The sequence below is a fragment of the Stegodyphus dumicola genome, chromosome 3 (assembly GCF_044657685.1).
Source record: "Stegodyphus dumicola isolate Sdum_Otavi_A_Nest chromosome 3, ASM4465768v1".
Taxonomy (NCBI): domain Eukaryota; kingdom Metazoa; phylum Arthropoda; class Arachnida; order Araneae; family Eresidae; genus Stegodyphus; species Stegodyphus dumicola.
The window spans coordinates 146,603,004-146,626,017 of record NC_140770.1 but is presented as its reverse complement, the minus strand read 5'-3'; the positions used below and the strand labels follow the sequence as shown (position 1 = coordinate 146,626,017).

General features: G+C 32.5%; 1 protein-coding gene across 3 annotated transcripts in view; it reads left to right on the top strand.

The window, feature by feature from the left end:
• Positions 1-22,060, top strand: part of LOC118204148 (insulin-like growth factor 2 mRNA-binding protein 3) — a 209,057-nt gene extending 186,997 nt beyond the window's left edge. For all 3 annotated transcript variants that reach the window (XM_085813433.1, XM_085813432.1, XM_085813431.1), the window contains exons 10-14: positions 1,757-2,177; positions 2,266-2,352; positions 12,394-12,522; positions 17,949-18,062; positions 20,773-22,060. In XM_085813433.1, coding sequence (XP_085669559.1) covers positions 1,757-2,177; positions 2,266-2,352; positions 12,394-12,522; positions 17,949-18,062; positions 20,773-20,871 — 850 coding nt within the window. In that variant the 3' untranslated portion in view covers positions 20,872-22,060. The remainder of the gene's footprint in view (positions 1-1,756; positions 2,178-2,265; positions 2,353-12,393; positions 12,523-17,948; positions 18,063-20,772) is intronic.
• Positions 22,061-23,014: the final 954 nt, after the last annotated feature.

The following is a 23,014-nucleotide window of genomic DNA, read 5'->3' as shown; positions in this document are numbered from 1 at the left end:
TACATACCATACAGTGTTGCTGTTGCTCACTTTGAACTCGCTGAGTTTGTTAATCAAAAATTCTTTAACATTTTAGAAAATATGACATGGATTCAAACGAATTCAAAATTCGGCCATCTAGGTCCCCATATTCGGGTGACTGATTTTGTTATTCAAAATTTGATGGTTTTAGATACCGTCATTTTTTCACAGTGGGAGAAACATGCATGCATTCTTGAAGATTCTTCATTATTTAATTTCTTTAAATGTAATACAGGGCGATAATATTTGGTGATAACAATTTGCAAATTGAAACTGATATTTATAGTGAAACAACGCAAAATGCAGTTTCGAAACTCTTTCTGGACTACTGCCCCTTAGGGCTAATAAATTAAATTCACAGTAAATAAAAAATCTTATACAGAACTAGAAATAAATTTTAAAAAAAATTACTATAAAATACTGGCACAATTAATTATTATAGATAAATATAATTTTAACATTGGAATAAATGTATAAAAATTAAGGTCTTAAGTGTTTATCAGTATGATGTATAAAACTCCTTATTAAAAATTATACTGTAATCACCTGTAATTTTTAAAAAGCAGCACAATTTAGGATTTTAAACAAACTTCCAAAAATTCATTTTTAGGTATTTTAGTATTTTTTCACTTATTTACACGAATAAAAAGCATAAAAATTGTAAGAGAAAATTGTTTGTTTGAAATTTTCTATTAGGTCAGATTTAAAATATTTTCTAAATGTAGTAGTTACAAATTTCCTTGCAGCTACAAAAAAATATCCAGGCCTGAAAGCATGCAAGAGCTTTATAATTATTTTGAACATTAATTATGCTTGATAACTATGCAAAATTTTTAAAAATCAATCTCAGTTTCAAAAATAAAAATATCAAAAAAAAATTCTTAAATTGTGAAATGAGGTACTACAACCAACTTTTCTTGATAAATATGCACGCTGCAATAGCCAATCATTGTTAAGTTTCTGCAGGTTGTCCCCACTCCTCCAAATGTAGTAAAAGGAACAGCCGGGAATGCGCAAGAAGAGGGAGAAAAGCAATTTTCTAATTATAAAAAATGTAGGAAACGTATAGAAGTTAGACTGTAATTTTTTACTAAATTGTTTTCTTTAAATTAAATGCCAAAATATGGATCTTGGCGTTATTTAAAACATTTTTGCAATTGAAAGCATATGTCTCTGACCAGTGTTTGGAAAAATAAAGACCAAGTAAGGCTTTTGTGGGCATGGTTACAAAGATTATTATTTAAAGAGAGAGACTGATCTGTATCTCTTCCAAAGTCTTCATTCAGTTTTCAGAATTTTGCTTCCTTTTTGCTATTATTTTCATCATTGAAGTAGTATTTTTACAATTTTCTGCTGTTTGACTGATACTCTTCTTAATTGTGGAATAGCATAGAAATTATTTGTAGAATAAAAAGATTAGTTTGACTTAAGATAATCATATTCATAAGAATGGTTTCTGGAATATATGCTTTTTACTTTCAAGTAACAGAATTGTGAGAAAATCGCGGCTTAAAAATTGCTTTGATCTTATGCTTCTAATGTTTTGATTGTATTCTTATTACATGTATAGTCTAGCTGTTTTAAAAAAATATTAAAAACTAATTTCATGGGAAATTTTTATCTTTAAAAGTATATGCATGGAAGTATCAAAAATCTGAAATTAACATTCTTTTATGTTTATTCAGTATCATTGATTGATTGTGATATTTGTATAACTTTTTCCCCCTTATTCCAGCAATATACATGATATAAGCAGCTATAATTTGGAACGTATCATTACTGTTAAAGGAAAATTGGAAAACATCGCTAAAGCTGAAAAGATGATTAGTTCAAAGTTAAGACAAAGTTATGAAAATGATTTGGCTGCTATAGCTTCTCAGACATACATGTATCCTGGTGTTCATCCTATGGCTATGATGTCCACAACGTGCCCTGGTATGATGCCACCACAGAGAGGCCCTGTTCCTCCTTATGCAATGTATGGTGCAGGTCCTTGTTTGCCAGTAGGATATCCTCAGAATTCTATGCCACCTTCAATGGATCTTCAGAAGGAAACTGTGTATGTTTATATACCAAACTCTGCCGTGGGAGCTATTATTGGAACCGGAGGAAGTACCATTAGGGACATGATTAGCTCTTCTGGTGCCAGTATTAAGGTATATAATTTATTCTTCAATTTTATTTGACTATCTTTGGTTAGGAACAATTTCAATTTAAAGAAAATTTGTGTTATTGTTCTTGAAGGTTGCTCAGCCAAATAAAGATGATCCTGCTGATAAATTAACTGAAAGAAAAGTCTGCATTGTTGGTACAGCAGAAGCTCAGTGGAAGGTGAGTGTAATATCTGTCTGTCCACATTTTAGTTTAAAATGTTCTAGTTTTGTAAATATGGAAAGTTTAGCAGGTAGTTTGTAACTTCGATGGCCAAAAACTAAGGTTGAAAATCCTAAACAAATAATCAAATATAAGCAAGGACCATTAAGAATCCTGCACCTAGGCTGATATGATTTAATTAAACATAATCTAAGGGAAATACTCCTATTAAATTTCTTAATTTCAAATTAAGAAAGCTCATAAAGTAAAATCTACAATTTGAAGTCGAAATAAATTTTAAATGTTGAAAATAAGAAAAATATTTACAAGTATTTAAATTAGTATGGAAAATTTTTTAATGATAATTAAAGCTATGTAAAAAAAATCTCTTAAAATTGAACAACTGAAAGGAAGCCGAAATAATACCAATGTTTCAGGGGGAATTAGCTTATTTCAATCTCCTTCCAAGCACTCATATATTGTGTTTTGACCTTGTTGCTTGCATATGCAAATTGAAAGTAGAAATGAAATTAAATATTTAATTTCCCCAATTTAGCGTACTAGTATGAATATCAAGAATTACCCTACATGATGTAAATTTAAATTATTTGGAATGAAAATTTTTATTTAAATGCCAAATACTTTTAGAACAAAACGTAAGTATCGAACCAATAAGATGGGTAAAACATGTAAAAATGGGAAAAGAAAACATTATGCAAATATAAAAGAAAAAAGAGATAATCTAATACATGAAAAATATTCAATTAAATGAAAAGTCAAATTTTTAAATGAATTATGCCACAATAATTTTAAAAACCAAAGAACTTACTTTGTATGTAGTTCTTTTACTTTATTAGCATTCTTAATTTAATTTGAAAAATAAGAATTTTAATAGTATTCCCCTTTAATTATAATAAGATAGTATGTATATTGCCATGCTCTGCAGCATGATTGTTAAAATGTCATTGTGCTTTTAAAATACACTGTGTGAACTCTGCCAATTTTATTTTCATAACAGTCAAAACCCTACTATAGCAAATCCGATAAAGTGGTTGTAGTGCCACATTTTAGTTTTCTTGTGATGAATCAGCAGCAATTTGGATTTGGCCGTATTACTAGAAATTTTTCATTTACAGTGCCATTTTTCAATTTCTAGAGTAAAATCCTGAAGCTTAATCATATATTCAAATCCCGATATAACAAACCTGCTTTACAATGAACAAACGTTTTGGCCCCATCAAGTTTCCTATGGACTTAATGTTATTTTATATGGCTATAGCAAACTTCCAAATGTATGAAATCAGATAAAAAAAAATTTATGGATATCATGGATTAAATTTTTTTTTAATCCAAACTCTTCCCCAGAATTTCTGCAGCTTTCAATTGAAAAATTACTTACCTTAAATTCATTCTAATTAAATTATAAGGCAAAAAGGAACATCTTTAAGTTAACATTTTTTATTCTGCAGTGTCATCTTTATCTCCATTTAAAAAAAAAAATCTTATGTGTACATCACATGACTTCCTTGTATTGGAATATTAAATTATACACATTTTTTCTTGCATTTCAATTAATCTTATTGGATTGAATTAAATCTGCTTCGCCGACAGCGCATAAACCACAGTAGAATAAATGCATTCTTTAAAATTCACTCTAGTATTTGTTTACCATAGCGACACGCTAGATTCACTTAACAGTATTAATAATTATATAACAGTTAACTTATATATTTCTTTCATATTATAACTCCTAATGCACAAAATTTATATCATTTAAAGAATAGAAATATCTAATCGTTGCCACATGTTATATTCAAATACTATAATGAAGCTAGAATGATGTATAAAAGAAATTAAGCAAACAAAACAAAAAAAGAAACAGTTTTTCACAGACGATTGAGTATTTCTCATTTAATTAATTCAGTTCTCACTTCGCGAGAAGGCAAAAATACATAAAAACTCAAAACATCTATATATTAAAAATTGCGAAGTAAATCTTAAACACTTATTTCCTCGAAAAAATTCCAGAAAGAATTAAGCATGATTTAATTGGCAATAATAAATGAATGCATTATCTTTGTTGTTGCGAAGCTAAGTTTCTCTAGATTGGCAACAAATCCACTAGTCTCCTGTTTCAAATGTAAACATCAATGGCCAATTCAACGTTCTGAGGCTACTCGTTTTTGAGTTATGCGAGATATGTTCGTTCAGACGCCACGAAAAATTCTCTTCAGAATTAATTTTTATTAGAAACTCAATATAGCAGAATGGTTACTTGCATGCATGAGAATAAATAATACACAACATACCTGTTGGGAGTTTGGAACACAAGTGTAGTTTTATTGGAGTGCACAGTTATAGAAGAATATAAAAACAGTGGCGCCATCTATGGGCCAAGAACATATTTAAAGCTAACCTTTTTACACTCCCACTTTAGGTTTAAATATCATCCTAATTAAATACAATGAGAAATTACATCAGCACACATACATATAATAAAACATTAAATTACATTGGTCTTCGTTTTAAACCCATCATTTTTACAGACATTTCATGTTTTGCACTGTTTATAATTTTTGTCAAAAAGTCTGCAATCATATCACTAGTAGTCTTATATTGTATGTCAATGTGCTGAAGTTTCACAGCTTCTCGCACGAAATGATGTTGTATATCAATATGCTTTGATCTACAATGATACACACTATTTTTGCTGAGATTAATAGCACTGTTGTTATCGCAGTATAATAATACTGGCTTTGCAGTAATAATCCCAAGTTCTTTAACAATTTTGTTGAGCCATATGGCTTCTTTAGTAGCTGCAGAAAGAGCCATATATACGGCTTCTGTTGTACTAGTTGCAATGGTTGGTTGACGCTTACTACACCATGACACTGCACCACCTCCGATGAGGAAAACATATCCAGTGGTTGATCGTCGATCCCCAGCATCACCTCCATAGTTTGAGTCGCTGTAACCAAGGACATCAGCACTATGGTCCTTTGAAAAAGACAATGTAGCATCTGTAGTGGCTCGAAGATACCGCATGATGCGCTTGACAGCATTCCAGTGAACCCTTGCCGGATTATTGGAGAACTGGCTAAGGAAATTCACAGCATAAGTTATATCTGGCCGTGTTGCTTGAGCTGCATAAAGAAGACTCCCAATGGCAGCCTGATAAGGAACAGGTAGCTTTTGTTCCTTACTAGTTGGTATCTGCAGTTTAGATAACACTTGATTTTGGTCTAATGGTGTTTTTCTACACCATGAGATTCATGCATATTATATTTGCAAAGCATACTCTCTACATACTGAGTTTGACTAAGGCTAATGGACCCTTTAGTTCTATCATGTTCAATTTTAATTCCTAAGCAATAATTTGCTGGTCCCAAGTCTTTCATTTCAAATTTTTCTTTAAGTTGTTGTTTTACCCAATTTTTAAGTTCTATGTTATTACTAAAAATGAGTAAGTCATCAACATAAATAGTAACAATAACAAGATCTTTATTTTCATTTATTTTAATATAGACACAACCATCAAAAGGACTTTGCCTCAGTCCCATTTCTATTAAACCCTTTTCTAACAGTTGGTACCATAGTCTACCACTCTGCTTTAAACCATCTAATGCTTTGTTTAATTTTAGGACCTTTCCCTTTAAGTTTTGCTTGTAAAATTCACTGAAACCGTCTGGAATTTTCATATAAATGTCTTCATTTAGAGTTCCCTGTACAAAAGCCATTACAGCATCCATTTGGTCAATTTCCCAATCATATATAGCTTCATAAGCTAATAAAACTCTTAATGTTACGTATCGGACAACTGGTGCAAATGTTTCAGTATAATCTATTCCCTCAATCTGAGAATAGCCCTTAGCAACTAAACGTGTTTTATATCTTTCAATCTTGCCTACTGAATTACATTTAATTTTGAAAACCCATTTATAATCTACAATGTTCTTATCATAAGGTTTATCTGTTATTTCCCATGTTTTGTTTTTAATATGGCCTAATATAGTCTCCCATATAGAATCCTTCCAATGGTTTGCATCATTGCCCCTTAATGCTTCATTAATGGTTTTCGGTTCAGAATACACACCATTTGTTGCTGCTGCCATAGCTTTAACAAAGCACATTCTATCTAAATTTGGCATTGGCATTTCTGGCATCCCGTGTGTGTCATAGTCCGTATAACTATTTGGGAATCTAAGTTTTCTGTTTCTAGTCAACATAAATAGCTCATCACCTACACTACTGTTATCATGGCTATCAATTTGAGCAGTATTATGTTCATCGTGATTAGAATTAATACTAGTATTAACTAATTCATGATCAGACTGAGTATTATCATTAACCATCCCTTCCAATTCACCGTTCTGATCATCAGCTATTGCATTCTCAGTATCTGAAAATGTCATAATCACGCTCCCACTGAATGAGGATTCATCATAGAATTTTGGCATATTACTTGCCTTTTTGTAGTACATTTCATTTTCCAAAAATTGTACATCTTGTGCATTTATTATTTCATAAGTTTTGGGATCTATTAATCGATAGCCTTTTCTATCCTGACAGTACCCAACAAGCATTAATTCCTTTGCTTTTATATCCCACTTTTTACGTTTTTGCTTTGGAATGTGAGCAAATGCACGACATCCAAATACTCTCAAGTATTCTAAACTTGGCTTATCCCCATACCATTTTTCATAAGGGGTCATACCTGCAACTGCAATAGTTGGAGATATATTTTTACAGTGATTTGCAGTTTGCACTGCTTCAGCCCAATAATTTTGATCAAGGTGAGCATCCACCAACATTGATCGTGCTCGCTCTACAAGAGTTCTGTTACTACGTTCAGCTACACCCATTTGCTCTGGTGTAAATGGAATAGATTTTTGATGCTGAATTCCATTTGATGCTAAATAGTTATCCATCTCATTGTTTACATACTCAGTACCATTATCTGAGTGTAAGATTTTGATTGATTTGCCAGTTTGCCTTTCCACAAATGCTTGAAATATTTTGAATTTTTCAAAAACTTCAGATTTATTTTTCAAAAAATAAACAAAAGTCATTCGCGACAAATCATCAATAAAACTAATAAAGTAGCGAGAACCACCAATTGATGTAACATTCATAGGCCCGCACAGGTCACTATGTACTATGCCTAATAACTCTTTTGCACGCTTAGCTTTTCCCTTGGGAAATGGTTGTCTATGCATTTTGCCTTTAATGCATGACACACAATTTAACAATTTTCTGTTAAATGTAAAACCTTCGACCATATCTTTTAATCTGGTCATTCCTCCTTCACTTAAATGGCCCACTCTTTTGTGTAATAATTCATTTGAAATATTTTTATCAGTAATTAAAGCCCACTCATTACATAAATCAAGAGAATACAAATTATCTCCCATACCTGTTCCAGTAGCAACTAAATGTTTACCATCATACACAAAACATCTTTCACTTGTAAAAGTACTAACCATTCCAAATACTTTATTTAAATACTTAATGGACAGCAAATTGGCTGTTAACTTTGGAACGTGTAAAACATTACTAAAAGTTACAGACTCCCTTTTTTTATTTCTAGATAAGAGGAAAGTTATTTTACCCTTACCCTCTACTTCTATTACTGAACTTCCTGTTTTTATTTGATGAATACTAGCATCCTGATAATCATCTAATAATTCTTTATGTGGAGTCATGTGGTAAGAAGCACAAGAATCCATGTACCAAATATTGGGATGTGGATTAGAATTAGCTACACTAATTTCCACTACATAAGCTTCTTCCCCCTTTTTATGTTTTAATCCAACATTAGACTTTTTGTTAAACTTGTTTTCATTATATCTATCCTTTTTGAGAGGTGACTTCTGACAATCAGAGCTTTTGTGGCCAAACAAATTGCATTTAAAACATTTTCCTTTAAAGTACCTTTTGCTTCCGATATTTTTATTAACAAATGCGTATTCCTTACTTTCATTGACTAGGGGTTTTGAATCTTCAGCTAACAAGCAATTTTTAACATTGTCAACTGTTATTGCCTCACCACAATTTTTCAAAGCCATTATAAGAGGTTCAAACCTATCAGGTAAATTAGCTAAAATTATTCCTGCAATTAATTCTTCATCAGGTTTAACACCAGTAGATTTTAACTGCTGATAAGATGAAATGACCCTATGTAAATAGTCAGACATATCCTTACAATCAGTATAACGGGTATTCACTAATGTTTTAATTATTGAAACCTTTCTTGTGATTCTCTTATCCTCATATGTTTCAGCTAATACTTTCCAAGCTTCCTTTCCACTTGTTAAATCCCTTATATCATTGAAAATAATTTCACTTACCCCTTCAACTATACATGACAAAGCTTTGGTATCCTTTACTGGATCTTCTTTTGTACCCTCTACATAAGCCCATAAATCTAATTTAATAAGATGCATTTTCATGGAAAATTTCCAATCCATGTAATTTTCCCTTCCACTCAATTGTTTATGACTAAATGAACCTTCTCCCCCTGGCATTTTTCCTTTTTTAACTTTAATCAACAAGAGACAAAAAAATTATAATTTGAGATAAATTCAAATAAATTTTCTATTGAATTAATTTTATTCTCAAAGAAACATTTGCCCAAATAATTAACAGTCAAAAATATTTGTACTAGTTAAGCTTTTGCAACCATGTGCTTTGGCTTACCCTAACATAACCATGTGGTCAATTTTGGTTAAAGTAATTCTAAAAATTTACAAATAGAATTGAATAAACAAACTAACTTAACTAGTTACTAGATTATTTATCCTCATTTCTTAATCTGGCCTGGGCCCATAACCTATTAGAAACTCAATATAGCAGAGAGTGGTTACTTGCATGCATGAGAATAAATAATACACAACATACCTGTTGGGAGTTTGGAACACAAGTGTAGTTTTATTGGAGTGCACAGTTAAAGAAGAATATAAAAACAGTGGCGCCATCTATGGGCCAAGAACATATTTAAAGCTAACCTTTTTACAATTTTAAAGCAGTTTTATAATTTTTTTGAAGGAAAAGAGTATTTTATTCTGTCCTTACGTACAGATGTCACGTAAAAACATCGTTAAATTGCATTTGATAGTGATCAAAATGGATATTTTCGTTGAAATATGCTGCCTGAAACTTTTCGCGATTACAATACTTCCTTTTTACTTCGTACAAGGAAGTAAAAAGGGCTAAAAAGGCACTCAATTCTTGGAAAACTAGAACATGCAATAAACGTAACTTGCAAAATCTTAGTTTGTCGTGCATTCATCCAAAGAACCATTGATTAGTTCTTCTGGTGCCATAATTAAGGTATATAATTTATATATTCTTCAATTTTATTTGACTCTTTTGGTTAGAAACAATTTCAGTTTAAAGAAAATGTTTGTTCTTGAAGGTTACTCAACTAAAGAAAGATGATCCTGCTGATAAATTAACTGCTAAATTCATTTCGTCAAAGTTGAAAAGCAAGCTCAAGAAGCAGTTGAATATTATTATGAAATAGGTGGAGGGGGGAGGAAGTAACCAAACATTGATACACAGCTTGAATCCTTTCAAATTCTTTGATTGAGCTATTATCCAGCATTCTGTGCAGGGTTGATGCTTATGTAAATACATTGTTAGATGAAAATGTGTAATTGGAGAGACTGGTATAAACCACCGTTTTTAAGTCATTTTTCACGTAAAATTATTAATATATGGTGAAACTGAAAAAGGGGAGAAAAAAAAGAAATATAGTAAATGCTTGTAATTAACTTTTATTTTTTAATTAAATTTATTAACATCGTTTGTGAGATTTCATAGTACTAATCGCTCTGTGTAAATCATCAATCTGAGATTATAATAGTATGCTATTCTGATAACTGGTGTTGGTTGCATATTATGTACTGCATATAGAACTAAAATGCATTTAATATAAATATATGAGAAATTCCATTAACAGTATATAACAGCATTAAAGGCATGGGAACAGTTATTGTAAGTTATTGTCCTCATTATGTAAGGATCTTGCTAGGGGAAGAATCTTTCTAGGAGGGAATTTAGAAGCATTCTGAGTTCTTGCCTTGTCTAAAACAGTTTGCAGGCTGAATTAGTCATGCCTTCTTAATTTTTTGGTTCTATTTTACATTCTCCGATTCACTGTAGTTGAAATATCAGAAAAATAGCAGGATTATTGGTCCATCAGCCTTCCTGAAACTGTGAGACTTTGGTGACAAACAGAATGCATATTGGTAAAAAAACCCTTGACGTTACCTATGAAGTTACGATTCTTGTAATGTCGAGTGGAACCGTACTTGAACAACTTATTGCTTCTGCAATGTTGGGAGCCTGTCTTCTCTTACGTAGGGCATCCAGAAAGTAAGTATCCCTAGTATTTTCAGAAACATATTAATTGGCAACAAGTACAGCTATTTTTCAACATAGCCACCACCAGAATTGAGACACTTGTCATACTGTGGGATCAATTTTTGTATCCCTCTGTCTTAGAACTCTGTCACGTGTGAATGGAACCAGCTTGTGACAGGCGTCTTCAGCTCTTCGTCATTGCCTAAATGCTCACCGGAGGACAGGAATTTCTTGAGGTTCAAGAAAACGTGAAAATCGCTGGGAGCAAGATCTGGGCTGTAAAGTGGATGATCAAACAACTCGCAGCCAAATTCCGTCAAAACAGCTGCTGTGTGTTGAGCCATATGTGGATGAGCATTGTCATGTCATGGAGGAGCACAACACCTGCAGTAAGCATTCCACACCTCTTGTTTTGAATGGTATGTTGTAATTTCTGCAGTGTTTCACAATAACAGTCGGTGTTTACTGTTTCACCATGTGGAAGAAACCTAATGAGCAGAATGCCCTTCCTGTCCCAGAACACTGTGCATATCACTTTCCGTACCGACAGCGTGTGTTTGAAATTCGTCCTGACCGGAGATCCTCTATGCCGACAATGCATCGACTGCTGCTTGGTTTCCGGGTGAAGTGCGATATCCAAGTCTCATCGCCCATGACAATCCTATCGATGAACTCGTCGCTGTCATCGTGATACTGTTGCAGAAATGTCAGTGCTGCTCTTAAGTGTTCAATTTTGTGTTCTCAAGTGCCAGGTTTTTCGCCACCTACCTGGCACACAATTTTTTTGAACAGCAGGTGCTTAGTGACATAGAGCTGATATTGAATTTCAATTGGCGCAATGCTTTGTGCATTCAAGAACTTTATCACCAACCGAACCTAGCAGGCGGTGGGAGAAGGAATAAGAGCTTCCATTTCGGACCACTACTGGCACGAGGCGAGAGCTGTCCAGCTGCCATGCGAGTGATATATCATTGATCTGTCACGTATGTGCAATTGACATGGCTAATTATGTTTACTTTAAAGGGAAAAGCATAGGGAAACTTACTTTCTGGATTTACCTCATAACAGGTTGAACACTGCAACCTGTGGGGGACCACACACATGAACTTATCTTTGTCGCAGATTTTTGTGCTATTTTATAAAGCTATCCATTTTTATCAGATCAGTTACAGCGAACCAAGTTTTTGATCCTTTGAAGTTTGCTATTATGGGTTTCACCTGTATTTGCTTGTTGTATATAGTAGAATACTCTGGACATATCAAATATCTTTCATCATCAGAACAGTTTACTAGAAAATTATTTAAACTATTCCTAAATTAAATCTGCGTACTGGTCATTTATTTCATCAGTGTTGAAAAGCAAGTTTGAGAAACAGATACTGTTATGAAATAACCAAACAGACAACATTGTCGTGATAACAAAAATATAAAGGCCATATATTTTTCATGTTAACAAAAAAAGGAAGAGAATGTATTGATTTTTTTTAATAATGTATTTATGCAGCATATATGTGTACAAATGAATTATAAGTATAGTATAGGTTTATACTTTCCCAAGCTTATTTTATGTAACATGAAAACTTAATTTATCAAAATATGAAAAGATTAAAGAATAAATTAGGTGTCTAATTTATGGCTTGGTCATTGTAAGTCGAAGGCTACCTGCATATTTCAATTTATATATTTTCTCCCCAGGCCCAGTTTATGATATTCCGGAAAGTAAGTTTTGAAGGTTATCCTGCATCTCAAGAGGCTACATTAAAAGTTGAAATGACTGTTCCAACAGATCAAGTAGGACGTATCATTGGCAAAGGTGGTCAAACAGTAAGTTCCTGTATTCTTCTGATACTTCATATAATTATATACTGATCAAAGAAGGATTTAATTTTACAAGTTTTGTATTGGTACATATGTTGTCCTTTAGTTTACCATTACATGTCTTCACCTACATTTGTAAATGCAATACATGTGAAGTATTGTTTTATATTTTTTAACATTACTTAAAAATATCTCTCCCCATCAAGATGTCTTTTCCTAGCAGAAGTGGCAACCAGTGTCACCTCACCGCATTTTGAGAATTTAGAGAAGCACCAAACAGACAAATTTACAGATGGCAAAACTTTTAGGGGAGGTAGTAAGCAGCAAAACTTTTATAATTTAGGGAAGCAATAGGCAGTAGAACTTGGGACAAAGAGATTGCTCCAGACTGGAAAAGGCTTAGTACCAGATAACCCTAATTTGCTTTATCATGATCAGATAATTCTATTCTTTATCATCCCTATTTGAGTGCTCTTTATGAAACAAAATTTTGCAGTAGAAAGTTTTGAAATGTTTTTCTGAATATTCCATTGTACTATAGTTATCAAAACTCCAGATATTTGTGCTGAATCTTTTTCCCAATTGTAATACTTGTTGCTTCACCCATGACAGCATTCCAGAGATGAGACAATAAATTGATTGCCTGTTCAGCCATCATCCTAAAATGCCATATTTAGCAACTGCATGGGACATGGGAGAAAAGTGGAAAACATTGTTTCTCTTCCACTGTAGGAATCCAGTGAAAATATAATCAAGCTACTGTGCATCCTCTAACATTAAGTGGCTTAGAGTCCATTTTGCTTACTCAGCAAAATTATTGCAGATCTTCTGCAGCTTCAAAATATTGTTCCTCAGATGGGTTTATCTTCATTCTAACAATTTGATATTCTTAGAGAATTTCTATTTTATTCCAGAGTTAATGAAAGCTTAAAAGAGATACTGTGTTTGAAACAGTAATTCAGTTTTCTGAAGATGGAAGAAAATGTTAAAATAAATGCAAAATGCAGTAGAGGAAGCTTAGTGTATGTAAACTGAAAATAGGTACTTTTAATCCCTAACTTGTACTGTTGTATCTTTTTATCTTAGTCAAAATTTAAAGCTTGAAAAAAAAAGGAAGATATTTTTTTTAAAAAAAAAACTTCTATCATAATTGAATTACAGGAAAATATTCTGTAGAAATTTATATATCATTTTTGTAAAATTGATATTTTGATGATGAAAATGCTTATTTTACTTTTAGTACATTGTTATATATCCATTGTTGTGATTTTATCAAAACAATCTTTACTGGTTTTTTTTTTTTTTTTTACTGAAAATAGGTACTTTTAATCCCTAACTCTTACTGTTGTATCTTTTTTTAATAAAATTAGAAACTATATTGCGGAAAGGTTATCAGTAATTTAAATAAATGACATGAATTGTCAGTAAAACTTTTAAGAGTGCCATTAGGTTTGTGCATTTGATTCCGTTTAACCCTTTGCACTCGAGAGGTGACTCTCATTCACCTTGTTATTTGATGCCGTAATTCAAGAAATGATGCTCACTCACTATGTAATTTGATGCCACAACTCTAGAGGTGAATCTCGCTCACCACTTGTTTTGATGCGGAACAATAACTGTTTACATTTAATTTTTTTGAAGCAGGTTCCTACGCTCTTTCTGTTTAATCTTATGAAGTGTAAAATGATACCCCTTTAAATGGAGATAAGATTTTCTTATCTATCACACAGTCTGTTCTCAGAGAAACGAACCCGGAAAAAAGACATCAAATGGCATATTATTGTAATACTTGCCCTGACAAGCCAGGCATGCAGCTTTTGTTACATGAAATATCATACACAGAAAAATTAGAGACTAATATTTAAGAAATTGTTTTTATAAAGGTGTAAAGATATATAAAATGTTAAAATATAAAAATTTTGTACATTAATTAGTGTGTGTAATTTTAAGTTACTGGTAAGAAATGAGGCAAAAAGACTGCGAAACGTCTAGAGTTGCTGGTGTGTCGCACGAAAAAGGCCCCTAGTGCAAGGGGTTAAAATCATATTTTGCTTCTCTTGTTTTTAGAATGATGGATTAGAGGAGAAAAGTGTAAAATATTTTACCTTTAAATATTTATGATGGGTTTATTTTCATATATATTAGCAGAAACAAGGCTACAGAATTATTCCTAGTAAATATGATATTGCTAACAAATTGTGTAGCAAAATATAACATAAACTGAAAAGTAGTATAAATCAGTCTGTGCATATATTGCATGTTTATTTTATGAAATATTAAATTTAGATTTTCTCTTCTGATGAAACCAGGAAAAGAACTTAAATTGTACATTGTGAGGTAGAGATAAAAGAAGTTATCTAATTTAAAAGGTGCTGTAATTTATGCTTAGAGTATGTCATATGACAACTAAATAAGTACAATAGAAGTCCAAAAATCCACAAAGCTTGGAACCAGAGGTTGTGCGGATTTTAGGGTTTTGTGGATTTCAGTATAGAAAAGATAAATCGTAATATTCAGACTAAAAGTGCAAAGTAAGGCATATTAGATACATTTAATTAAATTATTATATACATTATTGCAATAACTTATATGCATTAAATTATTATTACATATATAAATTGATTATATTATTCATTGGATTATATATACACAGCATCAAGGTTTGCCGATTTCGCCTCATGCAAAGTTTTGGATTCCAGTGTTAGAGTCACTGTTGCTGTAAAATTTCATCAGACTTTCTTTATTTTTCCGTATATCATACACAATCGTATCGCAATTCCATACGATTCTGCTATAAAATGCATCTGTCTCCATCTTTTGCAGAATTTGCACTTTTTGCATTACCGTCAGTGCAACATGTTTACATTTTTCAACGTTGCGAGCAATAAAATCATGAGTGCGTTTCTTATCTATAATTGTATTAAAAAGGGGTGAAATTTAATATATTCTTAATTTATCCAAAAAATATCCGGATTAAAAAAAAGGCAGCACTAAATAATCTCGTGAGATAAAGCTCAGAAAATACAACAACGTGAATCGTAACCTTGAAAGAAGAGTTGAGTGAATGTCTGCTTTCTTACCTCGATGCAGATTAGAGGAGGGAAAAACTTTTATCATGATGCCAATAATTTGGTATTTCTGTAAGTAATTATTCAGTAAGTATTTTTTCTTTGATATTTCGTACTCAATGTTGCAGTTTCCGGAACCTATAAACTGAATGTTTATATTTTGAAACCCAACGCGGATTTCAGGTTGGCGAATTTTCGGTATTTTTCTGTACTAATATATAGGTTCATTTCTTTACGAGTAAGAATTTTGTTGCCTAGTGTATCTAAGTGTTGTCCTGCTATAATTCATATCAATCAAATCCATTGTTTTTACCATGATATTAATAATGCTATTCTTATGAGATATGAAGCTGAATAGTCAATTTTATACATCTGTGCATGCCTAGTTACAAGCTAGTAAAAATGCCATAGAGAAACAAAAGATATTCAAAATAGCTATGATTTTCATATTTTACATGTTAAGTATCTTCTTGACACGAAAAGGTTTGGTAGATATGATTTTATCATTAAAGGTAATACACTACCCAACACTAAAAGTACAACACAAAGAATGAGTGGCCAGAACGCAAAGAAACTCTGCAAACAGAGAGAGACAAACGAACAAGTGAATTTTATTTTGAAATAATATACAGTACAAAGTCCGTAATCCGGATGTCCATTATCTGGGATGATCTATAATCCGAACCTCAAAGCCACAAACTTTACGCATGCACGCGTTGAAAGAAATGTTTCACGAAATAGACAAATAAATATTAAGCTGCTTTTTTTTTTTTTTTTTTTTTTTTTTTTGTAAAATTTGATACCCTTTAGATCATAATTGCTTTTTATTTCATAAATTATGGTTTCATATTTTTAATAGTATAATTTCTGCATGCCATCTTACCAGATTTAAATTGATGATCTATAATCTGGAATCGAAATCCCGACGAGTCCGAATTATGGACTTTGTACTGTACTTATTATAGAGCGAGAAATCTGCTTAGTAAGTTGTAGAAACACCTTGCACGGTAATACACTAAGCAATACGTCTATGTACAGAGTCAATGAGGCTACCGGGTGATGTCCTTAGAAATGGCTTTCCATTTACTGTCAACCATCTTCTGAGCATGGCAATGGCAGTGTCTGCAAATGGCATCCAATCACATCCCAAGTGTGTTCGATTGGTGAGAGATCAAGAGAGAACAGTAGCCAGGAAAGCATCTGTACACCTTTCAGAGTACATTGTCTGATGTGAGCAGCATTTGGTCAGGCATTATCCTGCTGATAAAGGGCATTGGGCACTGCCTAATAGTAGTGAAGTGTCACAGTCTGCAGCACATCATCCTCATATCGTTGGGCGGTCATAGTGCTCTGAATATGAATTGGAGGTGAACTGAAATTGTACGCAATAGCACCCCAACCCATGATGCCGCATTGTCGTGTTCCACAATTGCTGCCGGATTGGACCTACCTATACATCAGTGCCACACTTGTACGCAGCAACTATCATTGGAGAAACAGAGGCGTGACTCATCTCAGGATTCGACACTGTGCCATTCCGTCGTCCACATCGCTAGAACCCGGCACCATCGCAGACGTTTTCATTTATGATGTGGGGTTAATGGCAGTCTTCTTAATGGATGCCATGAGTGCAGGCCACTAGCAACCAATCGATGGCAAATGATTCTGGTTGATAATGGAAACATCCAGGGTGTCTTTCAACATGCTATAGAATGGAGGTAGAAGTGGTTTGCAGGTGCGCCACCGCTTGACCCCAGATGTGTCAATTCACTAACATAACCCCTCAAACTTGCCACACTCCCTTATTCCAACCATCGTCGCTACAGCCAATGCATTTTGGACGCGTCCTGGTTTGTATCAGCTGAGATTTGCCATATGGACCAACCTGCCTATCTCAGTCCGATGACCACATCCTTCGTAAAATCATCTGTCTGCATTGACAATGGCGTGGCATTCTCTGCTCTTTTTTTTTTTTTTTTTTTTTTTATGAATTTCCTTGCAGAAATAATGGCAATAAAAATTAACATTCTGTAGGTTCCAGCCCTTGTATCTTCTTCAACGTGCGCTGGAGAGCTGTGCATTTCACATCATTTGCATAACTCGGTGACATGTATCTACCCTGAAATTTGCATAATTTTCAGGCCACTCCTTCTTTATGTTGCATTTTTAATTTTGGGTAGTGTATATCCAGTTTTCTGAAAAATTGTCTTAATTTATATGAAATTTAAATAATTTTAAATATTCAGATATGTGCTATTATTATTGAACGCAAAGCATTTAATAGCCTTTTTATGGATAGCTTCAAACAAGATGAGTTGTGTTGTCTTTCTTAAATTTGCTGATTTATGTTGGTATCGATTACAGGTTAGAGAATTACAGAGAATCACTCATGCATTAATAAAATTCCCTGAAGATGGCCAGCGTCCTGAAACTGAAGAAACTGCCGTCCACATTATTGGTGATTTTTACTGCACACAGGTTAGATTTTTTGTATAAAAAAAAAGTCTTTTTTATAAACTGCTTTATATCTGAAGTTTGTGTAGTATGTTCTGCTCTGTGCTGTTGCATATTAGTGTCATTAAGGTTAAATCTGAAATGGTGAAAATTATAACTTAAGATGAAAAAGTTTTTTTTTTAAAAATTCAGTGCTGCATTGAAGTTTAGATATTAATGTATGCAATCAAGCAAATTTTTAACCTTCAGCATTAAAGCTGTACCCTCAAAATTCAGATATTATGAATCTAAAATTGTTGAAATTTTTTAAGCCTTTCACAGATGAAAAACTAGCCATCAATACACTATTAATGAATTTGAAGAGTTGATACTTTGTGCATTAACATCAATTGCTTCAATTTCTCTTCAGTACATCAGTACTTTTAATCGCCTTTTCAATCTCTATGCTGTGTTTATATATGATGGAGTTTCATCACATCTTTTTGAATAGTCTTCTTTTCAATTGGCCCTCCCCCTCTCTCTCTCTTTTTTTTTTTTTTTTTTTTTAAGAGTTTTATGTTGAAGCCTAAATCGCTTAATATTGGGTCGTCCAGAAAGTTCTGCAGTTACAAATATAGCAGTACTGAAACATAAGAAAATTCCATTGAATTATGTAAGCAACATTCTGTTTTGTGGCATTTTGCCATCTCTCTAGCAACTGAGAAATTATTTTTTAAACAAGGCATTGAGCTTATGTGTAAAGAAATGAACCCCAGGCTGTTCAGAGAATTTTGAAGTCAGCTGAAGAGATGAAAATCTGAAATGGCAAAGTCTAGTGAACACTGCAGTAAGTTTTTGTCTGACTTTTGTCATATTGTCGTGTCCGAGCATTATCTTGATGAGACATCACTTTGAAGATGGTCAATTCTGGGCGCTTTGCTTCGATTTCTACTTTTAAAACTGCTGTTTGGGAGCAGTATTTTTCTAATTTTACTGTCGATTCTGGTAGTCCAGTTCCTTTATGTTACTCTTTTAGGATGCTTCATTTTTGTTGTTACTGAAGGAGGTTATTTAAGTTCAACCCATGATCTTTTCTTTGTAGCATTATTGTCTTATGTAATGAGCCATTTCAAAAAAGCATTACTGAGACAATCAGATGTCTTCATCAATTGTTGTGCTAATTTACAGTATATTACATTTTGAAAATGTAAGTACTTCATTTCTAATCCAGCTACAAAAGAATTCTTTATCAATTCTGTTTTTATGGGAAGAAATGTTGAGTGTAGCTACTCAACCAGAGTAGTATTTAGCGACTCTAACTGCTGTACCAAAAGCCTGAGTTCGAATCCTGGAGAGAAGTATGTAAATGTATAGTGTCTGTGTAATATGGGGGCACTCTAAATATGCAGTAAACCAAAAGTCCTCTTAAGAGGTTGGTGGTAAGGGAAGAGATGAGGGAGATCGTGTGATTCCCCCCCCCCCCAATATATATCCTAAGTTGTGCTTTCGAGACAAGAAAAAATTCAATTAGAGTGTCAATCGGCCGATTAGAACAGTAGATATAGAACTGTCCCCTCTTTTCCCCCACGCAGTGTACCTGTCTTCTTTAACAGTTGAAACAATTACCAATCTGTACGTATGCAAGAGACAATCTGAAATTATTAGTTATCTAACTGGCCTTTTATAATTTTCAATCTTCCATCAGCTGAAAACGTTTTATTTGATGTTTGAGGCTTTCTTAGTAGTAATTGCTCAACAATGGAAATCAGAGTTTGCAAAAAATTTCTGGTATTTTATATATGTTTTAATATGTTGCTTATGTAATTGTATTTAATATGATAATTGACATATATGTAAGGTAAAAAATAAGTGAATCAAAATTATAATATAAACTAGTAATGCCTTTTCTACACTGCACAATGCTGATGACATAGCTAATTCGAAACTTGAACTCAAAATTTTGAGAACTGAAGCTTTGTCTTAATTAGCAACTTGAACCGAAACCTTCTCTTTGCGAGCTTCCATGTTGAATATCTGTGCACTTTTACTTCAGCTCTGTTGCTGTTAAAATGTTAATTTGCTCACTGATATATTGCGTACATTCTGCTAGCTATTGTCCATTGTTCTAAAAATATAATCTGTATAAAATTGTAGTGTACATAGCACACCCACAATGGTGATATGAAATGAAAGAGAATGTGTCCTAAGAATTAATTATCCAGGAATAAAATTATGTGTGGAATTAAATTACTTTTGTACATTTATATTAAACAACTTGTGTTGTATAAATATTGAATGAGTTATTGTTTATGTACAATGCATTTTCATACATGCTTATAAAACATTTGGCAACAGATTGCACTTTCTTAATCCCAAATAACGCCAGTGCAGTTTTCTCTCGTCAAGGCGACCACTGAAGACGAGGACCATAATTTTGTGAATATTTTAACTGGATAAACCAAGTTTTTTGAATAATATCTGTCAGTTGATATATGCATTGTAAAATTTTGAGTTAGCTAGATTTCATAAAATTTGTGAGTCATAAGTAATGTATTCCTTTGTTAAACTTATACACAAAGATCATGCACGTATATATATTAACCTTGTGATTAGTTTCTCAGAAATCATTCCTGTGATGGTCAGAATTTATCTGCTATGTGTAGTTATATAATAGCATTCTTTTAAATGAAATTAGTTGTTACATTAGATTAAGGTTTTCTTCTGCTAAGTGAATATTTATTCATATCAATTGCAGGCTGCTCAGCGACAGATACGAGCCCTCTTATACAAAAGTAACAGTTACCAGCAACGAAGGAGGATGTCTCAGCAGTCTTTACCACCTGTTCAAAACTGACATCCAATTCACAATGCAGGAACTTTCAAAATATAAAGAACATCTTGACTGAGACCTGGTTTTCGTTTGTTTCTTGATGTGATTCTAATATGGAAAGTGAATTTTTTATACTGGATGTGCAATTAAGTTACCTAATTTGAGTATTGATATAATTTATGGAGCTTGTGTGAGGAATGATGTGTCAAGGATACGATGCAAGAGGACATTTTCATATGGATATGATGAACAAAGTTTTGAATGAGTAAAATGCCAATGTTTAGTTAGTACAAAAGTTTATATGATCATGCTACTGGTCACTTTTTGTAAAGAAAATATATTTATGAAAAGTTTATTTTTGATACTTGTTGGAGAAACATTTTTGTTAATCAATTTTAATAAATTCTTTTTTGATGAACGTGATATTGATGGCCTAAAGGAAATTGTTTCTCCATCAAGCTTAAAATCATATGCAGTTCTTAGTATATCAATTAGATTAAGTTTGCAATTAATGCCAAAGATTAGTTACAGCTGTAGAAGAATGAATTTCATTCTTTGGGATATTTCATTAATGATCTTTTATCCTAGTTCCTTTTTTTGGGATCATCTAGTCTTTGCTACTCCAGTGTTTACTTGGTGCTAAATTTCATTACTAACTTGTAAAAGAACAATGTCTTAATTTTTATGCTATGTATTACACTTGTCTAAAATTAAGCAGTAATTAGTCTTTCATCAATCATATCATTAATTTCTACCTCATGTTTTGCTGAGGACTGTGCTAGTTGAGCCTTTCTTTTAATTGCATATTAAGAAGTGAAAATTGTTGATTTTCTCAAAATTTAATTAAATGCGTTTACAGGCCAGTAAAGAGTGCAATTTTTCCCAGTTGATCATTTTCACAAAGTGTTTATGTACAGTGCAATTCATATCATACATACCGTTTTGTTTTGAATGGGGGGGGGGGCGTATTTTGGTAAGCTGTTGTTTTTTTAAACATAGCACTTTATAGATTTTGTAATCCATAAATTGATTGATTTTCTAAAACTTTGTTATTTCTTAATTCAGATTTTTCATCAGTGATGGAAGAATTTAAAATGTTTCTCTTTGGATTTACTGTTTGTTATTAAAGTACAAATAAACTGCATTTGTGAATCAATCAAATATTTTTGTCAAACTGCCATGTACTATAAAAATAAAATTTTTTGAATTCATATTTCTGAAGTATTTATCTGAATTATTTATCATACAAATTTCTGAACACAAAATAGTAAAAATATCTGGCGCTTGCTGCATATAGTAACTGACTTGCCGTGAATTTTCTGGTTACTAGTTGTGACAGAGAGTGTTTTATAACTTCACAATAGATATGTTTTAAAAAATTTCTCCAATTCAGTCATTGCCAGTTGCTGAATTGCAAAATTGTATGTATGTAAAATGTCTCAGATAATTTGTTCTTCTGCACTGTGCATGGGTTTTTGACACTGCGTTTGACTTACAAGAAAAGTGAGTTATCAGAAATCATTGATATATGTTCATTTCGAAAACATAATCCTGAACCTAATCATATGGGCATTATGCACATTGTGCCAGAGGTAATCCATATTAGAGCAACATACTTATATATAATATATTAGAGTATCATATTTATGAGCAGCAGTTATATTTATAATTCAGTAGTATTAAGGTTATATAAATAAGAAAAATCTAGTTGGAAATTCACAGAATTTTCCTCTTATTTTTCAGTGCCTATAATACAGTTCATCTGGTCTCAATCATATTTTGAATTCTCTTACTAACCCAAGGCTTGTACGGTCCTTAAAAATCCTTATATTTTTTGGAATCGATTTTGGTCCTTAAAAGTCCTTAATTTTGGCCAAAATGAGCAGAAGGTCCTTAATTTTAATCATCTGAAATTTCTGTTTATTTAAGACTGCCATTTTGAGTGTGAAATTGCATTTTAGAGGAATATTTTTGGTGATTCACTGATTCATTTTTTCTAATAAACAGCTCTTAAACAACTTTTTGCTTTTGGGGATGTGAATGCTTTTATTAAACAGTTCTAAATTTGGCGACTTATCAACATTTTGGCGATTTTAAGATCAGTTTCTATAGAAAATTTTTAATTCCGAGATCTGAGAATTTTTCGACGATTTTTTTTTAAACATCG